The following is a 22,898-nucleotide window of genomic DNA, read 5'->3' as shown; positions in this document are numbered from 1 at the left end:
CCAAATACCTATGCACCCAATTCAAGTAGCAAAATGAACAGTGCTTAAGAACAAGCAACTTGAATTTTAGCAACTACAAATTTAACCATCTGGAATAAGCAATAGACCACCTACAAACGAAACTGAACCTAATGTTTTCAAATCTGCTCTTGTCTATTGCTCACATTTTGGCCGAGTACCCTTACTACAGGAGAATACAGGAGAATGTAGCTCTACTTTTATATTTGTAGATGGCAATATCAAATTTTAGAACAGTGCAGGGAAAGAAAACCCACCAAGAAAGCTAATCATTCCAGCTCTTTGTAACCCTCATATTCAGATTTACTGAACACTTAAGTTACTGCACATCCCAAGACTAGAATTCTTAGCAACATGTGGCTGCCATATTGAAAAATGTAATTACAAACTGAACATATTCAGATGCAAGATAATCCCATATCCTCTACCATTTCAGAGATATACATTAACTGGCCAAGAACTTTTTTGCCAGATAAAGCATCCATTGTATCATTGGCCATCATTATTCCAAACAAACTGGAATAAAACTTAATACTGACTTCCTGGTGACAACAGTAAGCTAAATAATATTTTGTATTCAAGTTATTACAAAGTGTTGGAGGCCAGGACAAAATACACTTAAAGCTCAAAGTTTAGGTGCCCAAAGCTGTTAACTGAGACCCAAATTTGCAAATGACATCTTTATTGAAGATTTTCACAATGTTACAAAAAGTTCAAAAAGCCAATCAAAAATACATTATATACAAAAACAGTCCTGTATGTGGTGGAGTATGCCAACTATCTAAATATTAACTTGTACTTTGAGCTTCTGGATCAGATTTCTTTGGTGAAGCAATTTCTTCTGACTGAAAAGAAGAAAAAGTAATTAACTATTTTGCACATAACAGACCACAAGCTTTTACAGTCAGTCATACCAGTTTACAGGTTATTGCAAATACAAGTCATTGCCAGTTGCAAATTCGGGAGGGGGAGGGGGAGGGGGAGGGGGAGGGGGAGGGGGAGGGGGAGGGGGAGGGGGAGGGGGAGGGGGAGGGGGAGGGGGAGGGGGAGGGGGAGGGGGAGGGGGAGGGGGAGGGGGAGGGGGAGGGGGAGGGGGAGGGGGAGGGGGAGGGGGAGGGGGAGGGGGAGGGGGAGGGGGAGGGGGAGGGGGAGGGGGAGGGGGAGCTTTGACCCTTGATTAATGAGTGTCAAGATTTTCCATTTCTTCAATGTATAGAAGTGACTCCAGAAGGGGAAAAAACTCAAAATACACATTATCTAGTGGGAAAGATCTTCTCATTATTACATATGCACATAAGATTTGTTTACCAAAATGCACGGCTAGCATGTTACTAAGTCAATTCCCTCCACATTGACATGTTAATTTAATAAGCACATCCTTCTTGGTAAAATGTAGATGACATTGTACATACAGTATGTTGTACCCAATAGCAGAAGCTTAAGAAAAAGTTAACGTTGAGTCAGAATACCCCAAATACAAACTACACCACAGTAATACTATAAAGTCAAGTGTCATCTTTGAGATAAAGATGAGATTAAAGCTCCAGCCAACTACGACATTTTGTTTTTAAGTATTATTGTTTTCGCATATACTTGTTTCAAAATGATTTTGATTTTCAGATAATTGGATCATTATCACAATGTAGACAGACAGCTTTCAATATTGCAACAATTTATGGGTGGATATAAAAAATCAAACTAAAGTAATAGAATACAGCAAGAGAAGACAGGTATGAAAATCCAATGATACAAAAACTCACTTTCATTTTCGCAGGAACTCCATTCTTGTCATGGGCATCACCACATCCACCATTCACTGAAGACTCCTCCTGCTTCGCTTTTTTAGGATCCTTAGTGTCTCTCTCAGAGTCTTCTGGCTTCCTCTGTAATGAGGACTTGAGAATTGTAAATATTTTTACTTAAACATTCTATATACATTAATATTGCCACGTGATTACAAACTGCCATTTTTTCCCCTTGCATTTTCAATACAGGAACTTTATAGATGCCATGAAAAAAACAAGAAAATTTTATTCTACAATTTCACAAGTTAGCCACACAGTCCTTCAGTTAGCTTTTTAACAAATTATTGATTCAGGCAATTTGGTTTTCTGTATTTTTGATAGGAAGGAAAATGTCAAATTCAGGGATTTACTTAAAGGCAAATTATCACAACTATTCAATTACTTAGGTGTGAGCAATAACCCAATTTTACTTTATTAACCAGATTTCCATGAGACTAGACGTGGAGAAATTAAAGTACCTCCCTTAACTGAACTGAGAAAATAGGGGGCTGGGCAGGAGTAATGAATCTTCACAGCCAACCTTAGGTACAGATGAGTGTCTTTAAGTGCCTAAAAATGGCATAGTTAAAAAATTAAATTTACTACATCCATCCTCTTGTCTCTCCACATCCACTGGCAAGCTAAAACCCCCTTTTCTAAAACTAGTGTATACTTAAGCATTGGTGGCAAACTGGCTGAACAATCCAATTCTTGTATAACAAACTTGTCTAAAATATACAACCATGGCACCGAAAAGTTACAATAATTCCAAACAGAACAGTTCAAATAATAGACGCACCTTCTTCCTTACTAGGTGAGAGATGTTGGATACAGAATTTGAGCTTGATGTAGGTGCTTCACCCGTTTTTCCAGACTGAATCTACAAAATTCAGACAAGTAAAATTAACAATCTACCCAAAGAATTACAGAACATTTGTAGTGGAGATATAGTACAAATACTCACAGCTGACGTTGGAGCACTATTTGCAATGCTTTCTGTCACCGGAAATGCAGGTGTTCTTGACTAACAAAAGAAATTCATAGTATAAACGGGTAAAGGCAATACAGAAAATAAACTTTGTGAAATTAAGTGACAAAAAAATTGCACTTTAGGAAATAAAGAACAGTAGGATTATTAGGCAAAAAGGTGAACAAATTGCAAATGGTATTGCAATTTAAATACAACTCTAAACAGGATAATTAGGCAAACAGAGGTCATGGCATTTGTAATGGATTCTCTTACAGAACACAAGAACCATGTAGAGTTTTGGTCTGTACTAAGAACAGAAATGTCTGCAAAGAAAATTTGCTTAATGTTGCAACCTTTGAATTGTTCAACCTTAAGACAACAGGGTTAAGAAATGAACATGTTCTCAACTGAAGAGAATCCAAAGCCAAGTCACTAATATAAACAGAACCAGTTAAATCCAATAATAAATTGGGAACACAAGACATGTGATGCAAATCAAATGCAGACATGGACAATTGGATTTTTTAAATATATACACACACACAAAAAGCATATTTGCTGATTAAGAGGCAAACATAAATAGGAAGAGGTTGATGCACAAGGATCAGGTCAATTGGAATAAAGACTAGCCTCTTCCCTGGATAATCTTGTTACCAAACATGCCCATCTTTAAATTTAAGATGAACTTCAATGAGATCCTTGCACCTCCCCAGCTCATTCCCACTATAACTGAATGATAAGCCACTGAAGAGCTTCACATCACTCTATTCAGACTATAGTCATGTAGAGTCTTACAGTTAATGAACTGCATACACATACACTGACCAAGGTTTCCTGAAGTGCCTTGGTTGCTTTCCCATCTTTGGATTCTTCTGCATCCTCAATTTTTGCCTTTATTTCTGGTAACAGCTCTTTAAGTTCTTCAACTTCCTGCTTATCTTCAGAAACCGTCTCATTATCTTTTGCTGGCGATTTGCCTTTTTCTTCTGCTTTTTCAATTCTTTCTGTTAACATAGCTGCAAATAAAGCACAAAGCTTAAAAGTCAAAACAGTTCTTCCCCCACATCACCCGGAACAAAATCAAGTGGTTGGTAGCCACATGTTACTCACTCAAAACACAGGTTCCCCAACCAAGGGCAAAACGATATGAACAGAATTTTCTTGCCTACTACTATCCCTTTGGCACATTTTCCCTACTAAAAATCTCTGGCTTCAAGTGGGCATTCAACCTTTTAGGAGAAGTGTCAAAGATTTCTTGATGCAACCAGTAATGTCAAGCTTAGATGGCACACCCTGTATCCCGAGAATAGGACCCGTTTCCAGATGTTAGCTAGTGTGAACTGCTCTATTTTCTGTTTATATCACCTCATTTCCTGATGAGTATTAACCCATGACATCAACAGCATATTCTTCTCCTGACTTTGAGTTGCTCCAGCATTTTGTGTGAATTTCCAATATCTACATAAACTCTTGTTTATGACCTCCCATTTCACTTTTTAAGTTAACCTTGCTGATTAATCTCCCAACAGAACAATGCCATCATTCCAACCCTAGAAACAGCTTAACGAACTTTGCATTTAGAATCTATCTGGCAAACTAGACACCTCATTAGGCTAGTACCATAATCCCTACTGGAACCATGAAAATCAGCTTCTTTTGACAACAGGGCATAAAATTTAAGTTTGAATGGAAGTTTATTTTCCTTACCCAACCTTTTCTCTATAACACTGAAAGACTCTTTGAAGTGCTTTAGAGAGAAATCATGTTGATTATTAAAACTGTATGCTAGCCCCAGTTGATAGTGGGTCTCTGCCAGCAGCCGGTTGTGTGGATCAAGGTGTTTTTCCTGAATGGTCAGGCATTCATTAAAATCCTCAATGGCTTGTACATAGTTCTCTGGAACAGAAAAAAATTGCATCAATCAGCAGTAATTATTCTACCCAATACAATACATGATAAACCTCATGTTCAGCTTGCTCAATGTCAACATTTTTCCAACAAAGACCACAGATTTTTCAACCTACCAGACTCTATTCCCACTTCACCCAACTTCAGGTAAGCCTGTGCCGCACAGAGCTGTATTTCTTTGGTTTCCTGTCTGAAAATTTGACCAAAATTGAATGATGCAGATTACAAGTAAATTGATTTGTGCAACAAGTACTCAATTCTTATTCAGAACTAAAATTTTAAACTCCAAATACTGAAAATTTACCTTTTGAAGATGATTTTTGCCAGTTCAAGCATTTCCCAAGCTAACTGTAAATTGTCCACCTCTTCACTTTCACCATCCTATAATAAATAGTTGATTTTTTAAATTCCAGATTAAAATCTCAGATAGATTTTGTAGTTAAAGCAGTACACCCACCTTTTCTGTAGTATCTTCATTCTCATCGTCACCTTCACTAGCATCTGCTGCATGAGCACCTGGAAATTTTGTAAATTAGGAAGTAGAGCTTAAAATTTGTGATAATAGAAGTTGGCTGTACTATTGGTTAGTCACTTAATTTAGAGAAGTTCTTCAATTAAATTTAACACCTAAACTTTTCTACCCAGGAACTTTCTCCAAAGGATGAAGTGCCAGAATACTGAACAAGCACCACAGCCAGTCTCTGGAAATGTTTTGACCAATTCTTAATCCCATTTTACAAAAGCTCCCAATGCTGCATAACAAAACGATATTTAACTATGTGACCCACTTTACACATCCCTGGAAATTACAATCTTATGACATACGTGTTGGTCTTTGACCTTTAATCCATTTGAATCACAAGTTAATGCAAAGTTAAACTGCTTGTAATTATTAGACTTTTCCACTAAAGGCACAATATACCACACAAGTGTTTAAAATAAAAAGAACCAATACACCAGTGATTTGTGACAAAGTTTGCAACTCCCGTGATGTCAGTTTTATCCCAGTGAGGAGTAAGCATTTAAAAAATACCACTTTCCTCCATGGTCTTCATAGTTAGTATCAAGTAGGAAATTTTACAAAAGAATGAAAAGAGATTTGTGCCATTTTACCCCAACTTGTTAATCAGAACACTTGTCCTTTAATTTATACCTTCACCCTCATCCATTGGTTCCTCACATCCTGTAGTTCCATCCTCTTGCTTGCTATCAGACTTCTCCGTGACTTTGTTTCCTTCACTGTCGGCACCTTTGATGTTCTCTTGTGATGGCTTCTCATTCAATTTGTCTTGAACCTTTTGGGTGTCTTTTTCCAAAGGAAGGCAGATTTTTCTTTCCAGGTCAATTTTACCACTTTCCACTGATGCATCAGTAATTGCCTTCTCATCCCCATCTTCTGGCGCAATAATCTCTTTAGCCAAAATGTTTTTGTCCTCCAGAAATTTCTCCACATCTTCCTCTTTAACACCATCACCACTTTCCTGATGAGAACCCACTTCATCCATTGGTTCACTTTTACCATTCTTATCAAGGTCATCCAAAGATCCAGTTTCCATCCTTATTTCACTTTGAGTTGTGTGAAGCTCCTTTGCAAGAGTGTTCACTTCATCAGCTTTCTCTGGAGGATCTGTTTTTTCTTCATGGTCTACATCCTCATCACTAGAAATGTTTTCAACTTGTACATTGGTTTCTGCTGGCTTATTAATCTGTTCTTCAGCTAGTGCTGCATAGACCTGTTCCCTCAATTCTTCCCTCTCTTTTTCTACATGCATTAAAGGAAAAATGCACAAAATTGGAATTCCCAAGACTGGTATGAGCAAATTAAAAAATAGTCACAATTGAAAAGGTGATCAAAGTGGAAAAAAACAAGATGAGACCATTAAGATATAGGAGCAGAGTTACACCATTTGGCCAATGAAGTCTGCTCTGCAATTTCATTGTGGCTGATCATTTTCCCCTCAGCCCTCTCCCAATAACCATTCATGCCCTGATAAATCAAGAGTCTCTCAACCTCTGCCTTGTATATAAAGATATAATTTGGCCTCCACAGTCACCTGTGGCAACAAATTCACCACTACTGACTGAAGAAATTATCATCGCCATTCAAATGGACACCCCTCTATTCTGCGGCTGTGCCCTCTGCTCAGAGACTTCTGCACTGAGGAAATATCCTCTACACGTCCACTCTATTGAGGCCTTTCAATGTTTCAATGAGGTTCCCCTTCCCCCCCATTTTTCTAAATTCCAGCGAGTAGAGGCCCAGAGCCAAACGGTCCTCATAATGACAAGCCTATGACCAACTTTTGAACCCTCTCCATCATCAGAACATTTGGAGTATGGCGAGCACCCAAAACCACTCACAATACTCCAAATTCACCAGCGCCTTCTAAAGCCTTTAACATTACGTCCTTTATTTTATAGTTCAAGAAAAAGTTTGGGAACCCTTTGCAATTATCTGGTTTTCTGCATTAATTATTCACTGTAATCTGATCTTCATCCAAGTCACAACAAATACAATTTGCCTAAACTAATAACACAACCAATTGTACTTTTCATGTCTTTATTGAACAGTTTAATTATTCAGTCCAGGCTGAAAAAAGTGAGTGAACTCCTGTATTTAATAAGTGGTAGAACCTCCTTTAGCAGTAATAACCTCCAAATGTTTCCTGTAGCTGCTAATTAGACTTAAATAGTGAGGAGGAATTTTAGACCATTCCTCCATAAAAAGACTTTCAGTTCATTAATATTTCTGGGATATTATACCTTGCATGAACAGCCCTCTTCAGGTCATGCCACAGTATTTCAATTGGGTTAAGGTCTGAATTCTGACACAAATTATCTTCTTTTTGAAACATTTTGTTGTTTATTCACTCGTGCTCTCCGATCATCATCTTGTTGCATCATCCAACTTCTATTAAGCCTCAGGTGACAGACTGCCACCTTGATATTCTCCAGTAAAATGTCTGATACAATTTTGAATTCATTGTTCCCTCAACAATTGGAAGCTGTCCAGGCCCCAAGGCAGCAATGCAGCCCCAAAACACGATGCTCCTTCCACCATGTTTCAGTTAGAATGAGATTTTGGTGTTGGTGTGCAGTGCCCTTTTCCTCCAAACATTTAGGCCAAGGTTAACATCTGTCTCATCTGTCCACAGAACATTGTTCCAGAAGCATTGTAGAACATCCAGGTGGTCTTTTGAAAATTTGTGTAGCAGTGTTTTCTTTGGGGAGCAGTGGCTTCCTCCGTGGTGTTCTTCCATGAGCACCATTCTTGTTCAGTGTTTTTCCTTACAAGTGGACACAAAGAGACTTTAGCAAGTTCTAGAGATTTCTATCAGTCTTTTGCTGTTACCTTTGAGTTCTTTTTGAACTCCTTCAGCATTGTTCATTGTGCTCTTGGTGTGATCTTTGCAGGATGCTCATTCCTAGGGAGAGTAGCAACAGCACTGAATTTCCTCCATTTGTAGGCAATTTCTTTTACTATGGACTGATGAACACTCAGGCCTTTAGAAATGCTTTTGTAGTCTTTTCCAACTTCACTTAACACTACAATTCTTCTTCTAAGGTCCTCTGAAAGTTTGATCGAGGCATAGTGCACATAAACAGATCTTTCTTGAGAACAGCAGGCCCTGTCAGTGACCCAACTTTGTCTTTTCTATAGGGCAGGCTACCTCTACAACTCACACCTCTAATATCAATCTCTTGATTGGAACAAGAGACTCCAATTAGCTTTGTAGGTCTCAGCCCGAAACATTGACTATACTCTTTTCCCATAGATGTTGCCTGGCCTGTTCCTCCAACATTGTGCATTGCTTGGATTTCCAGGATCGACTGATTTTCTTTTGATTGTGTGTTATCAGTTTAGGCAGATGGTTAGTCTATTATTGTGGCTTAAATGACGATCAGATCACAGCTTTGAGCAATTAATGGAAAAAAAACAAACAGGTAATTATAAAGGGTTCACAAACCGTATACTCCAGTCCTCGCAAAATTAATGTTAACATTGCATTTGCCTTTCTCACCAGTGACCGAGCCTTCAAATTAACCTTTAGGGAATCCTGCACGAGGAAGCTCATGTCCCTTTGCACCTCAGAATTTTGAATTATCTCTATATTTATAAAATAGTCTATATATATTTATTCTACCAAAATGCATGAACACTGAAACACTACTAGTCACCGGCAGCCAACCAGAAAAGGCTACCTTTATTCCCACTCGTTGCCTCCCACAAATCAGCCAGTGCTCTATCCACGCTAAAAGCTTTCTTACAATCCCATGGGCTCTTAACTTGTGCACCAGCCTCATGTGTGGCATCTTGTCAAAGGCCTTCTGAATATCCAAGTACATAAAAACTACCACTAATTATCCTTTGTCTATCTAGTTTGTTATTTCTTCAAAAGAATTCTTTCATTTTTGTCAGCAAGATTTTCCCTTCAGGAAACAATGATGACTACAACCTACTTTATCATGTGCTTCCAAGTAGCCCTAAACCGCATTCTTAACTATCATCCCAACATCTTCTAACCACTGAGGTCAGTCTAACTGGCCTATAATTTGCCTTCTGCCTCTCTCTCTTCCTGAAGGGAGAAGTGACAATTGCAATTTTCCAGTCTTCCAGAACTATCTAGAATCTAGTGATCTCTGAAAGATCATTACTAATGCCTTCATAATCTCTTTAGCCAGCTCTTTCAGAACCCTGGGGTATATTTCATCTGGTCCAGGTGACTTATCTACCTTCAGACCTTCCAGTTTTCCCAGCACCTTCTCTCTAAGTAATGGCAACTTCACTCATTTCTGCCCATGATACTCTTGAAATTCTGGCATACATGCTGCTCGTCTTCCACAGTGGAGACTGATGACAAACCGAATCAGTATTTTACATTTCTTTGTGCCCCCCCCCCCCCCTCCACCCCATTACTTTTTTTCCAAGCACAATTTTCCTTTGGTCTTGTATCTATTTGTTGCCTCTTACTCTTTATATCTGAGGAAGCTTTTGGTATCCTCTAATATTATTGGCCAGCTTACCTTTGTATTCCATCTTTTACCTCCTGACTCACCCCTCCCCCATGTAAAAGTTTCATTCTGTTCCTTTTTAAAAGCTTCCCAATCCTCTAACTTTCTGCTAATTTTTGCTCTATTATATGCCTTTTGGCTTTGATTTCGCTTATCAGCCAGTTGCATTGTCCTATTTTTAGAATACTCCTTTGGGATACTCCTATGCCTTCCAAATTGCTCCCAGAAATTCCAACCATTACATCCCTGACAGCAATCCCTTCTGATCAACTTTCATGCCTCCGCAATTCCCTTTGGTCCACTGTAATAGCGATACATCTGACTTTGGTTTCTGTCTCTCAAACTATAAGGGCGAATTCTATCATATCATGATCACTGTTCTTTAAGGGTTCCTTTACCTGTCAACACTACATCAATTCCAGTTCACTGCAACACACCCAAACCAGAATAGCTGATTCCATAATGGACTCAACAATGAGCACTAAAAAGTCACCTCGTAGGTATTCTAGAAATTGCTGCTCTTGTGATTTAGCACCAACCTGATTTTGCCAAACTACCTGCATATTGGAAACACCCCCCCCCCCATGACTATTGTAACATTGCTCTTTTGACATGCATTTTCTATCTCCCTTTGTAATTTCTAGCAACATCTTTGCTATTGTTTGGAGGTCTGTACATCTTCCATTAGGGAGTTTTAAAACCCTTGCAGTTCCTTAGTTCTAGCCACAATGATTCTACATCTTCCAATTCCATGTCACCTGCAAGGATTTGATTTCTTTTTAAACCGACAGAGCCACACCACCCCCTCCATGTGCCTGACCTTTCAATACATGTGTATTCTTGCTTGTTAAGCTCCCAGCTATCATCTTTAGAGCCACAAATGAGGTAGATTAATAATAATTTGAGATTAGTCAGCAGGTTTTTATAGAAATCGAGAGGCAGAGGTCAACCTACATTTGATTGACTAATACAACCCCATGAAATAAATTTTGGCCAAGCAAGCAAAATGTACATTAATTATTCAATATTTAAAGTTGATTTAATTATAAAATTGTGCCTGTCACAGTTAAAAAATCATTCCACAGAAAAGGAAAGCAAACACTTCCTCTCCAAACTGTGCTCCATGTGGGCCTAGAAACAACGTGTAGCATAAACCAGCTTAAATATCAAACTGAAGCAATTTCTAAACGCTCAAAAAAAAATTCTAGGTACCAACCATCTACATTCGCTGCATTTTCTATCTTGGGGCCCTCGGCTGTTGCTGTTTCTTGATCATCTTCATCCTCCTCATCATCATCATCATCATCATCATCAGGAACTCCTTGAAGGGCATTGCCAAGCACACCCCTCTCCATTCTGCAAGAGAATAACTGTATCTTGTAGCTCAGATTCCGTAAGATTTTTCTTTCAAATCCCTTTATCCCAAATTCTCTACATCAAGTTGTAACAATACCAGAAAAAAGCTACTATAACAATCAGACCTACAATTGAGGAACCCAAACAAATATGACCCATTTTCCAAACGGAAACAGAAGCAATTTAATCCAGATTGAAACCCAAGCCTCTAAACTTTCTGCTTACTATCTACTTCGTGGTTGATTTTTAAAAAAATGAACATAATGTTTAAAACTGTTGGGACTATGTTATACAAATTAATGTGGGGAAGAAATGAGTGAAAATTCTTAACAAGCAAAAAATCCACCATGGTTTAAAAAAAATGTAGTCTGCCCTCCTTATCCGCGGGTTCCGCATGCGTGGATTCAACCAACCGCGGATCAGGAAAACATGGAAGTTCTCTCTCCAGCACTCATTGTTTGAGCATGTACAGGCTATTTTTGTCATTTTTCCCTAAAAAACAGTATAACAACTATTTACATAACATTTACATTGTATTAGGTACTATAAATAATCTAGAGATGATTTTAAAATACAGGCATTCCCCAGATTATGAACAAGTTCCGTTCCTGAGTCTGTCTTTAAGTCGGAACGGGTGCACCTGGTATTATGTAGCCTCAGTTACGACAATTAGCTATAATAATTGTAGCTTTCATTGGGGCAGGGCCTTTCAAATGCTCCATTGACCAACTGTAGTCTAACCCTTTTCCAATGACCGATGGCATTTCACCTCTTTCTGATCACTTTATTTTCAATCATGATCATGATTATTTTCTTGAACAGAAACCCTGCGGATTCAGAGCTACGCCAGGTCCTAAAGTACACCGCACTGATATAGGTTAAATAAGGTCCGGGGTTCCGCTGGGTCCACACCACATTGAGACAGGTTAAATAAAGGGACTTGAGCATCCGCGGGAGTGGGTCCCGGAACCAATCCCCCGTGGGTAAGGAGGACTGACTGTATTTTGATTGCTTTTAACTAACGACATGTTTTGTAATGAGATTTGTTCCATTTTCTTCCCAAATATTAGTGATCAGATTTGTCAACTAACCTTGCCAACTCTAGAAGAGCTTTTCCATAACAGAAGTAGGCTTCTCCACATTCATCAGCTATTTCTCCATGTGCAGTACTCCTAGTTGTTTTAAAAGGGGAAAAAAGATCACTTTCATGCACAAATCAGAACAGCAAACAAACCCAATAAATACACATTAATAAGATGTCATGAAAGACAACTTGTGCACATATGACCTGTTAAGGCACCTGTCTTGAAACCAAAAACCTGAAATGCCACTTTCCATTGGAACTTGCCAGGTTAAGCAAGCTTTGGTTAAGTGGAGCAAATAAAGTGTTGCAGTCTTAACACTTCAATACCAGTAATCTCAAAAAAATCTGCTAGTCTGGCAGTAAAGTCCTAAATGTGCCCAACAAGTAGCAGTTTTACTCTATTCAGGGTCACAAGTTTCAGACAGGCTGTCTAAACCTCCTACTGATTCAGTAAAGTAGACCTCAATCAAATACCCCAATCCATCAGGTAGAAGATACAAAACCCTTAAAAACTAGGCTTAAGGACAGTTTCTATCCTGCTGTCTAAGGGACTCTTGACCCCAGTCCATCTCACTATGGCCTTGCACCTTATTGTCTGTCTGTACTTACTCTGTAATTCCAACACTGTTAGTGTTTTAACTTGGACCACCTCAATGTACTGTTGTAATTAACTGATTTCATGGTTGGCATGTAGTTTTTCCAGTCTGCCTCCTTACTCATAATAATAAACCAATTTACATCCATGAACTAGCACAATGTACTTACAACAGCCTGCATGCATCCTGAAAGGCATTGACAGCTGCTGCAAAGTCTTCCATTACCATGTGCCTTTTGCCTGCCCCAAGTAACTTCATAGCTTCCACACCATCAGTTCTATAAAATAAAAGGTGTTGTTAACTGAGCAAATCTGTTTTTGACAAGGGTTTATCACTTTCACATGCTTAAAACAAGAATATCTACCTTAAAATTGAGAGAAATATCTATTTTGGCTTTTTAAAAACCCATAAACACAATCTAAAAATAATAGAATTTTTCAGGAGCAATCCATTGTTGGTTATCACTGCCTGAATAGTAACCCATTAGAACAGGGGTTCCCAACTTTTATGCCATGGAGCCTTACTACTAACCAAGGGATCCACAGACCCCAGATTGGGAACCCCTGCATTAGGGCAGCCCACGGTGATGGAGAAAAAAAACTAGACAAACTTTCATATATTTAAATCCCAATATGCACAATAATCCATGAGTGTTTGAGAACTGCGACACTTGCTAAGGAGGTAACTGTTTAAACTTAAAACACCTGAACAAAATAGATTTGCATTTGGATCCAACAAGATTTGAGTATTTTCTTGTTCTGAAGAGGCTAAAATGTTGGGACAAACCAATTCTGAATTAATGGCTTTCTATTTCAATTCAGAACCTTGCTGTATCTTTGTGTCAACATACACAATGCAACCTGATGAACAGAGTGATTACATCTTATACACTGGTTTGACAATTTCACAGAATGGGACATTTATGGACCAGGATAACCTTTTGCAAATCTCTTCTGTGATGGCTCACCTTCCCATGCTCATTCTGAATAGACAGATACAGCATCAAAAATAAACTTCAATAGCATTTCAAAAGATAAGGAATTTTAAAATGTAATGAGCATTTCTGGATCCAGAGAATCTCTAAGCTAACTTCTCACTTCTCTAATCCATCTCCAAATTACTTAAACTATGAAGTAAACTGTCACTCAGTATGGGAAAGCTACTGTATAATTTTAAGTCCCATTAGATCACCCACTCAACTTCAAACTCAAGGAAATTACAGCAAAACCAGTCTTTCCTTCATTAAATAGACACCTTTTGACAACATCCTCAAACTCCTCTGACCCATGTCTCTTATAACAATTTTTCTGCAACATACCCTTTTGAAAGCATTGATGGTTTCAACAGACCACTCATTCTGACTTTCAGACCAAATAACAAAAAGAATTGAATTAGCACCAGCAGATCCTTTGAGCCTGCTCTGCCATACAACATGAACATAAATAATCTACCTCAACACCATACTTCTTGGAAGATGAGTCACTGTAGTGTAGAGGAGTTTCACCAGAATGTTGTGTGGATGACTTTCTGGAGGTTGGGCTCACTTTCCTTTGAGAAGGCCAAGAGGTGACCTGATTGAAGTTTACAAGATTATTAAGGTATGTAGATAGGGTATGGAGCCAAACATTTTCCATGGGTGTTGAAAACAAGCTGATGCATGTTTAAAGCAAGGGACAATAGATTCATGGTTTTACACTGAAGAGTACTGATTCATTATAGCATTTTTTCCTCCTGTCCAAACACTCACTTTAAAGGCTGATTTATACTTCTGCGTCAAATGAACGCCGTAGGTACGGCGTAGCCGCGTAACCTACACTGTACCCTACCGCATAGCCTGATGTGCACCTCTCCAAAAAATGTAACTGCGTGTCACGGCAACGCAGACCGCAACAACTGTGATTGGTCTGTTTGGTAGCATTGCATTTCCTCCTGTCTATAAGCATACTGTGCATACACTGATGCGAAATAAATGGTTGCAGACGGTGAACCAAATCGTCAAATCTATCTGCCGACATCCGAAAATATTTGAAATGCATTTCCTCGTCCTTGTCTCAGTGGCCAGACAAGCACAGAAAATTCACCCTTTTGCCTCAATCCGTTCAATGGTCATACATGCCACCTCCTCCAACGTCTTCTCTCTTTTCTGCCTTACAGCAATCTCAATAAAAGTAACCCTTGTTCAACATTAGCTCCAACTCCAACATGATGTGCTCAGTCGCCATTGTTTGGAGTATACGAAGAAACTCTACACAGTGGCATAGAAACCCCACCACCAACTAGCGTTTTGGCGGTGAACTGCAGAGCAACGCAGACACACTAATGCACAGGTATAAATGCTCACAACGGCACAGGCTGCTTACGAAGGCTACGGCATAGGCCACTACACAGAAGTACAAATCAGCCTTAACAGACATCTCAGTAACACAAAATGCTGGAGGAACTCAGCAGTTCAGACAGCATTTACAGAAAGGAGTCAGCTGAGACACTTCACCACGACATGCCGACTCTATTCCTTTACACTGATGCTGCCTGACCTGCTAAGTTCCTCCAGCATTGTGTGTGTTACTCTAGATTCCTAGCATCTGCTTTCAAAACAGACATCTCAGGCTCCATGCTGTTATGCCAGGAACTCACATGAACCAGTGCGCTGAGATGCAGGCAATGATAGAGACTGACAGTACACGTTCCATTATCTCCTTGGAATCTGTCACTTCCCCCAACAAACGCCGCACACATGAATAATAAGAAACAAGATGTAAAGAAAGTTTAGAATGTCACAGATCAAAGTATAGTCATGAAACAGAACTAGCTAGGCTGGGATTTTTCCTTTGGGAAGGAGGAATTCAGAGAAAATGATTAATTGCATATAAAATTATAAAAGACAGTAGAGAGCTAAACCTGGAAGGGTCTTCAGATAGCAGTTGAAGGGATTACAAAGACAGTTAACATTGGCCAATCTTGCCTTCAAAAAAAATGCAAGGGCAGAGAAGGATCTATTTTCCAAGCATGGAGATTTACAACACTGTCAAAAAAAGAAACAGTTTAAATTAGCTAGATGAACAGTTGAATTCCTGCAACCAACAAGAACCCTTCCTGCTTTACAAGCTGCTGGTGCACTACCACCTTTGGTGAAGCAACTCCAATAACTATGCTGAGGCAAGTTACAGGATTTAGACTTCGTAGTGGATAAGGAACAGGAAGACGCATATTCAAGTCAGGAGTTTGTGCTGCTAGAAAAGTTCCACTTCATGCTGCCCTTGTCCTCCTGGGTTACAAAGAGCTGAGAGATGCTTTCGTAGCAGTCAGGCAAATGACCAACGCACTTTGACATGGTATATACTGCAGCTAAAGCACAATGGTATAGACTGAATTTTTAGAAAGGTGGATAGAGGCTATGATGAAAATATATTTAAGCATTATGGAGCTACATGCACCTAGACAGATGGAGACTATACTACTATATGTACCAACATGCATGTTTATTTGGGGTTTTGAGTTTAAGGGTCACAAAGTAATGTTACAGCTCTAAAAAATTCTAATTAGATCGTTATGTTCAGAATTGGTGCCTCATCATAGGAAGGATGTAGAAAATTTAGAGAGGGCACAGAGAGATTTACCAGGGTGCTGGCTGGAGTAGAGGGCGTGTCTCATGAAGACAAGTTGAGTAAGCTAGGATTTTTTCTCTTTGGAGCAAAGGAAGATGAAGGGCGACTTAGAGGTGTAGATGACACAAGGCATAGTTTAAGTGGATAGCCAGTATTTATTCCCCAGAGCGGAAAAGGAAAGTACATGGGGGGGGGGGGGGGGGGGGGGAAGAAGAGAGAATGTCAGAGGCAAATTCTTTTTCTTTACATAGTAGCAGGTGCATGGAATGCCCAATCAGGATGTTAAAACAATGGCAATCTATGTAGGAGGGAAGGGCTAGATGGATATCAGAGCAAGCTAAAAGGTTGGCATAACACCTTGGGCCAAAAGGCCTTCCCTGTGCTGTAATATTCTATGTTCTACATACAATTTGTGCCTTACAGATGCAGCTTTTCTATCAAGTCATCCATGTCAAGTTACTGTCAGTGATGTTCATGGGATACTTACTTAATGTCAATTTTTTTGAAAGTACAAAATTAATACAGTTCCTTGGGGACAGTGTTTCCCGTGGCTGAGGCATCTACAATCAGGGCCAATCTCAAAGCAAGGTGTTCAGTTGTTAATGATTGTTCTTCATCTCAAGACAATGAATTACTGCAACTCTATCCAAGACCAGACGAAAACTCAATGCAGATAATTTTTTTCCCTTTAAATATTAAGAATCTGAAGAGATTTGGAGATTGATGTGAAGTGTTGCTAGAGTAAAACAAAAAAAAGCCATTTTCTTTTTGAGTGGAGTGCTGACATAAAGGCTGCCGTACTGCTTCTACTTCCTCAAGTTAATTTGGTTGATCAATATCAAGGTCTTGCTTCAAGGAGACACGGAATGCTTGTTTCTGAAAACATAAAAATTAGGTACTGAATCTTTATCACGACTTCAGACATTATAGAATTTCAGTCATTGAGCAAGATGAGACTTATCCAATGACATCCCAAAGAGTTTCCACAATCTACACAGCAAAAATGAGGACCAACTGAGATTGATCTTGGAGTAGTATAAAAGTTCAGCACAACATCAAGGGCCAAAGGACCTGCAATGAGCTATAATGTTCCAAAATGGTTAAGCCTAGATTGCAGGAATAAATGACCTTCACCATCTTTTGCAATATACAGGACTGCATTTTCACTAGAACCTCTTTACTACCATATATTACAGGTCACCTTGCTGTCAAGGTGTCGACTGCACTTTGTTCTTTTGTCCATCTTTGGACCAAGCTCATCAAGTCTGAAACTAAATACTGCTTAAAAAACCTCAAAGGACAATGAGTTAGGTTGTTTTTTGGACTGGTTTAAGAGGTATTTGAACTTCTTTTCATGCTATAATCTTCTACTATAACTTTTAACGACCATCTAGAACCATGGAACTTCTATCCAGACCATAGAAATATGCAGGTAACATCTGAACAATAAATACACTACTCCAGACAACTGTTTGGCTAGACCAAATGAAGGTGCTGAACATTGACGTGCCTAAGCTATATTCTACAAAGCCTATTTGTTTGCCCCCATTACACAGTCATTTATTCAATTTTATTGGTGGTGGAGCAGAATGAACATATCAGAATACCCCGTTTTTAAATTCATCTAGTCCTTAAGGCAAAGTAATACCCAGAAAGAATAACTATTTTGTATATAGTTGCAAGAAAAAGTTTGTGAACCATTTGCAATGACCTTGTTTTCTGCATTAATTACTCAAAATGTGGTCTAATAGACGAACACAATCTGCCTAAACTAACACAAAAATAACTGTACTTTTCACGTCTTTATTGAACACATTATTTATTCATTCAGTCCAGGCTGGAAGTAGTATTAACGCTTGTATTTAATAACTGGCAGAACCTCCTCTAAAGTTCAAAGTAAAATTTATTATCAGAGTACATGCATGTCACCACATACAACCTACAACCCTGAGATTCTTTTGTTAGCAGCAATAACCTCCAAACATTTCATGTAGCTGCTGATCAGACTTTCACAATGGCGAGGAAGAAATTTAGACCATTCCTCCTGTTTCAATTCATCAATATTTCTGGGATACCTTGCATAAACTGCCCTCTTCAGCCCATGCCAAAGCATCTCAATTGGGTTAAGGTCCAAACTGACTTGGCCATTCCAAATTTTTTAAAAAATTATTCCGTTGTTGATTTACTCGTGCGTTTTGCATCTTTGTCTCGTTGCATCACTCAACTTCTATTAAGCTTCAGACGACAAATCGCTACCCTGACATTCTCCTGTCGATACAAAATTGAATTCCTCAACAACTGCAAGCAGCCCAGGCCCCGAGGCAGCAATGCAGCCCCAAACCATGATGCTCCTTCCACCATGCTTCACAGTAGGGATGAGCTTTTGGTGTTGGTCTGCAGTGCCCTTATTCCTCCAAACATAGCAGTGTACATTTCTGCCAAAAATTGCAACTTTTACTTCACCTGTCCAGAGAACATTGTTCCAGAAGCATTATGGAACATCCAGGTGGTCTTTTGCAAACTTCAGATGTGCAGCAATGTGTTTTTTTTAAAAAAAGGGCAGTGGTTTTTTCCATGGTGTCGTTCCATGAACACCATTCTTGTTCAGTGTTTTTCTTATAGTGGACACATGAACGAAGACTTTATCAAGTTCTAAGGATTTCTGCAGGTCTTTTGTTGTTACCCTTGGGTTCTTTTGAACTCCTTCATTGTGCTCTTGATGTAATTTTTGCAGGGTAGCAACAGTACTGAATTTCTAATGTTTGCATATCATTAGCTTAGGCAGATTGTGTCTGTCTATTATTGTGACTTAGACAAAGAACAGACTACATTATATGAGTAATTAATGCAGAAAACCAGGTAGTTGCAAAAGTGTTCACAAACTTTTTCTTGCAACTGTAAAAGAAAAATATATTATCTTTGTGAAACCTCAACCACTAAATATTGCTAAGTAACACTGTAAAGTGCAGATGTTGGAATCGACAGCAAAACAAACAGCTGGAGAAAATGATTGACAGACGTGGGAAGGAAAGTACCACCGATGCTTTGAGTTAAGACCTCACATCAGAACCAGTCACCAGACTTCGGTATTATGATATTGGGGAACTGGAATTCTAAGTGCAATCAATATCCAACCTCGCTGATTTTTTTTTTTTTTTTTTAAAAAGACTGCAAAGCCACATATCAGTCCCTGTAGAGGCATACCGAAGGCAGTGTTCAAAATTAATCTGAATTTCACGATGGTATTGCTTCGCCTTGTAACAGGTCAGAAACTACAATATCCATATTGGATCACTCACAGATGCAACCAATCAAACTTAGAGCGGATTCAACCGCCAGTTTCACGAGGGGAAAAAAAACTTTCAAGCGCAAATGCTAACAATTCGTTTGCTCGCGATTTGAATGTTCGGAATAATCGTTACCAGTCGCCCGAAACAATATCACGCCGACTTCCGCGAACCCATTTTTTTTAAGTTTACGAGATTACACCGCGGCTAGTGAAAGGATAACCAGGATGCGTTTTCCAGGCAAGAGAAGAAAGTGTCAGTCATCCGGAATAAAACTGGGAGGACACGGATAATAAACGGGGACTTGTACAATGCGGCAGCCCAGCAGAAGCGTTGCATTTACCGGACTGCTGTCCGAACGGTGACCGTGACTCCGAGCTCGTTGCCAGCGGACCACGGCGGGCGCCGACACCGATAAAGCGAGCCCGGGGGCAGCGAGGCAGGACAGGGCCGGGGCTGCGTGCTCCCCCTTCACTCACTCACTCACCCCTCGGCACTGCCTGCGATGCTGGACGTGGAGGCGCTCGGTTCCTGATCCGCCATTTCAAACGCTCCCTCAGGATCCTGTTCGCTTGCCGCCTATAAATTAAAACGAACCCGCAGAAGCCGAACAGGAAGAATATGTACCGAGCCAACAAACTACTCCGAATATTTCACTGGCTTTCTAACCCCTTCAGTTTAAAATATGGCAGCGGAAAAAAGGGCTCTTGTTCCCGCTTTTTATTTACCCCACTATACGTCACTTCCGGTTACCTTTCACCTCGGCGCAACTGGCGGGAAAATTAACCCTAGAGGTTCATTTATTCAGGCGCTGAAACCTTCGCTGTTACAGCGTGGCAGCAAAACTAGGAATAATCTGTTCATTGTCTTCAGAATAGGATATCGCTTTTGTTAAACAGGGCCGCGGCAATGATGCCAAAATTACTTGTAGAAGTAAAAACGAAAATGAGAGACGTAGATACAAAGAGAAAAAAAATAGGATGATAAAATTATTAACCATGATTGATTGGTTAGCAAAGTCAAGACATAAAACCAAGAAATGCTCTATAAATAAATAAGCAAAAAGAATCTTAAGAGAGTGGAGCTAAAGATGCTGGAAATAAATAATAAAAAAGACAAAGTCGAATTTATTGTCACATGCGTAGTACGTGTACAGTACACACTGGTGCAAATGAAAACTTCTTTTTAACAGCATCCTAGGTAAAGAGCATCGGTATAGATTCCAAGACCTTTCTGAGTTACCCTCTTGACTCCTAGACCATATGCACAGCGCCCCCCCTCCCTCCGCAATCTGGCCATTACATAAAAACTAAGAAGAATTGATTCAGTGAAACAAACTAGGAACTGCAAACTCAAAAGTGGTGACAAATACTTACAAGAATTATTTACATTCATTTAAAGCTGCAAATAACATTTAATTATAGTAAAAACAATTTTCATTAGCAATTTAGCTATTCTCTACTTAATTGCTTTCTCACCTTTCAAAGAGATGGATGGGTTTGGCCTTAGAATCCCAAATCCAGTACTGTAACTTGCAGTCTCTTTTATTACTTTGAAAGGAGTTGTGCGACTGAATTAAAAATTATATTCCACTAAATATCACGTTAGACAGGCAATAAAGAACATCTTGACATTTTTCCACAGTGCAAGATCATTTCTTTCTGCAACCAAAAGTCTTGGTAGGAGTTTTTGAACCTCAGCTTCAGTTCAAAGTCATTTTGTAGCGAGATCAGTTCTTCCTTCATCCTCCCTGTTAATTCCTCATTACAAGTGTTCAGGAATATGTACGTGCTGATTTTTTTTCTACAAATCGGTTTTTGGCCAAATCTTCCCGATTCTGGTAAGTTAAACTACACTGTACATACATCATTTCTACTTTATATAGGCTGTATATTTATCATATCATTCCTGCTTTTACCACATGTTAGTGTTATTTTAGGTTTTATGTGCTATTTGGTTTGATTTGGTAGGTTATTTTTTGGGTCTGGGAACGCTAAAAAAATTTTCCCATATAAATTAATGGTAATTGCTTCTTCGCTTTACACCATTTCAGCTTATGAAAGGTTTCATAGGAATGCTCTACTTTTGGATAGTGAGGGAAACCTGTATTTAATGATTGGTGCAGCTGATCACTTAGATTTTTTGCGACAAGATGTTGTCTGTGATGAAGCAAGCATAACCAAGAAACAAAGTGGACTCCTCCAACTCCAGAGTAAATTCCCAAGTATGTTGCACAATATGCCTTCCCCATTCTCTGATATTTCACCTATTCATCTTTGAACAGAGTTGTTATTTTGTGCTATCTCTTTAATTATTTGGTTTGGTGACCTATGGAAAACCATACTCAGAATCTCCCTTACTGCTGGCAGAATCAGTTCTTCTCCAATTGTATGGTGTTTTCCAGATTTAGATATGAGCAATGAAATGCTGTATGAAGTATGCAAAGCATCACTATGTCATGAAGTGCTGGCAAACATATTTTGAAGTCTTTTGTGTTTTTCGGAAGGTTTCAAAAAGTGACTGACAATCAGCAAAGTACTTTTTGTTTTTGTTTGTTTTATCAGAGTGGATTATTTTCTAATGTTTGTGGAGCATGGATGGTTGCATTGCCTCATTTGAAATAACTTTTTCACACAGCAGATACATTTGCTGCCTTTGGTTGCTTGGTGTTTCTGTAAATCCATATTTCAGATACACCACATGATGCTGTCTACTCTTCTTTTTCATTTGGTCTGCTGCTGCAATTTTGTTATGGATTAATGACCACGATCAACCACCTATTGTTAAAGTCCAATCTCAAGTGCTGCGATCAACAAATGGGACTATTTATGATGTCATCATTGCTCAGGCAAAACCTGACTTTCTGCCTGAAGCTACATAAAAGTGGACAGCGATATCTCAATTGGGCTGTGGGCTAGAGAAATACTGTGAAGGCCATTCGAAAGGGCAGATTGTGAACTTTACCCCATTAAACACCATACCCTATTTCACAGAAATTGTGCCACTGCATGATTAGAGTACAGGGATCATATTGCTAACGTTGTACTACAGTAGTGGGCTACAAAAATGAGTGTGCTGGGCCCAGAAACAATTCAATTTCTTCAGTCCAGATTTTTCATGATATGCCAATTACAGAAGTGTCATACTGCTTTTCAACAACTATAATGCACTTTAAGCAAAGTCTAAGAGAATGTTGGGTTAGCAAGAGATGAGGTGATTACTGATCATTGAAGGTCAATGCTTATAATAAGTAATTCCTTAAACCAATAATCCCTTA

General features: G+C 39.1%; 1 protein-coding gene across 3 annotated transcripts; it reads right to left on the bottom strand.

Annotated features, from left to right (window-relative positions):
- Positions 1–683: 683 nt before the first annotated feature.
- Positions 684–20,371, bottom strand: nasp (nuclear autoantigenic sperm protein (histone-binding)). 3 transcript variants are annotated; one of them, XM_073062960.1, is made up of 14 exons: positions 20,109–20,371; positions 12,899–13,006; positions 12,141–12,221; positions 10,910–11,049; positions 5,834–6,442; positions 5,138–5,196; positions 4,985–5,061; positions 4,797–4,870; positions 4,480–4,668; positions 3,592–3,788; positions 2,767–2,826; positions 2,602–2,682; positions 1,779–1,913; positions 684–863 (listed from the first exon to the last, which is right to left on the bottom strand). In XM_073062960.1, the coding sequence occupies exons 1-14, from the start codon at positions 20,162–20,164 to the stop codon at positions 807–809; spliced, it is 1,923 nt and encodes a 640-aa protein (XP_072919061.1). In that variant the 5' UTR covers positions 20,165–20,371; the 3' UTR covers positions 684–806. The 3 variants fall into 3 exon arrangements, with proteins under 3 accessions (XP_072919061.1, XP_072919060.1, XP_072919059.1); XM_073062959.1 differs by lacking the exon at positions 5,834–6,442 and having other exon boundaries at positions 1,779–1,901; positions 20,109–20,367; XM_073062958.1 differs by lacking the exon at positions 5,834–6,442 and having other exon boundaries at positions 3,598–3,788; positions 20,109–20,365.
- Positions 20,372–22,898: the final 2,527 nt, after the last annotated feature.

Source organism: Hemitrygon akajei, chromosome 12, assembly GCF_048418815.1.
Source record: "Hemitrygon akajei chromosome 12, sHemAka1.3, whole genome shotgun sequence".
In the NCBI taxonomy this organism is placed as follows: domain Eukaryota; kingdom Metazoa; phylum Chordata; class Chondrichthyes; order Myliobatiformes; family Dasyatidae; genus Hemitrygon; species Hemitrygon akajei.
The sequence above is the reverse complement of the archived record's forward strand: the minus strand, read 5'-3'. Positions and strand labels throughout refer to the sequence as shown.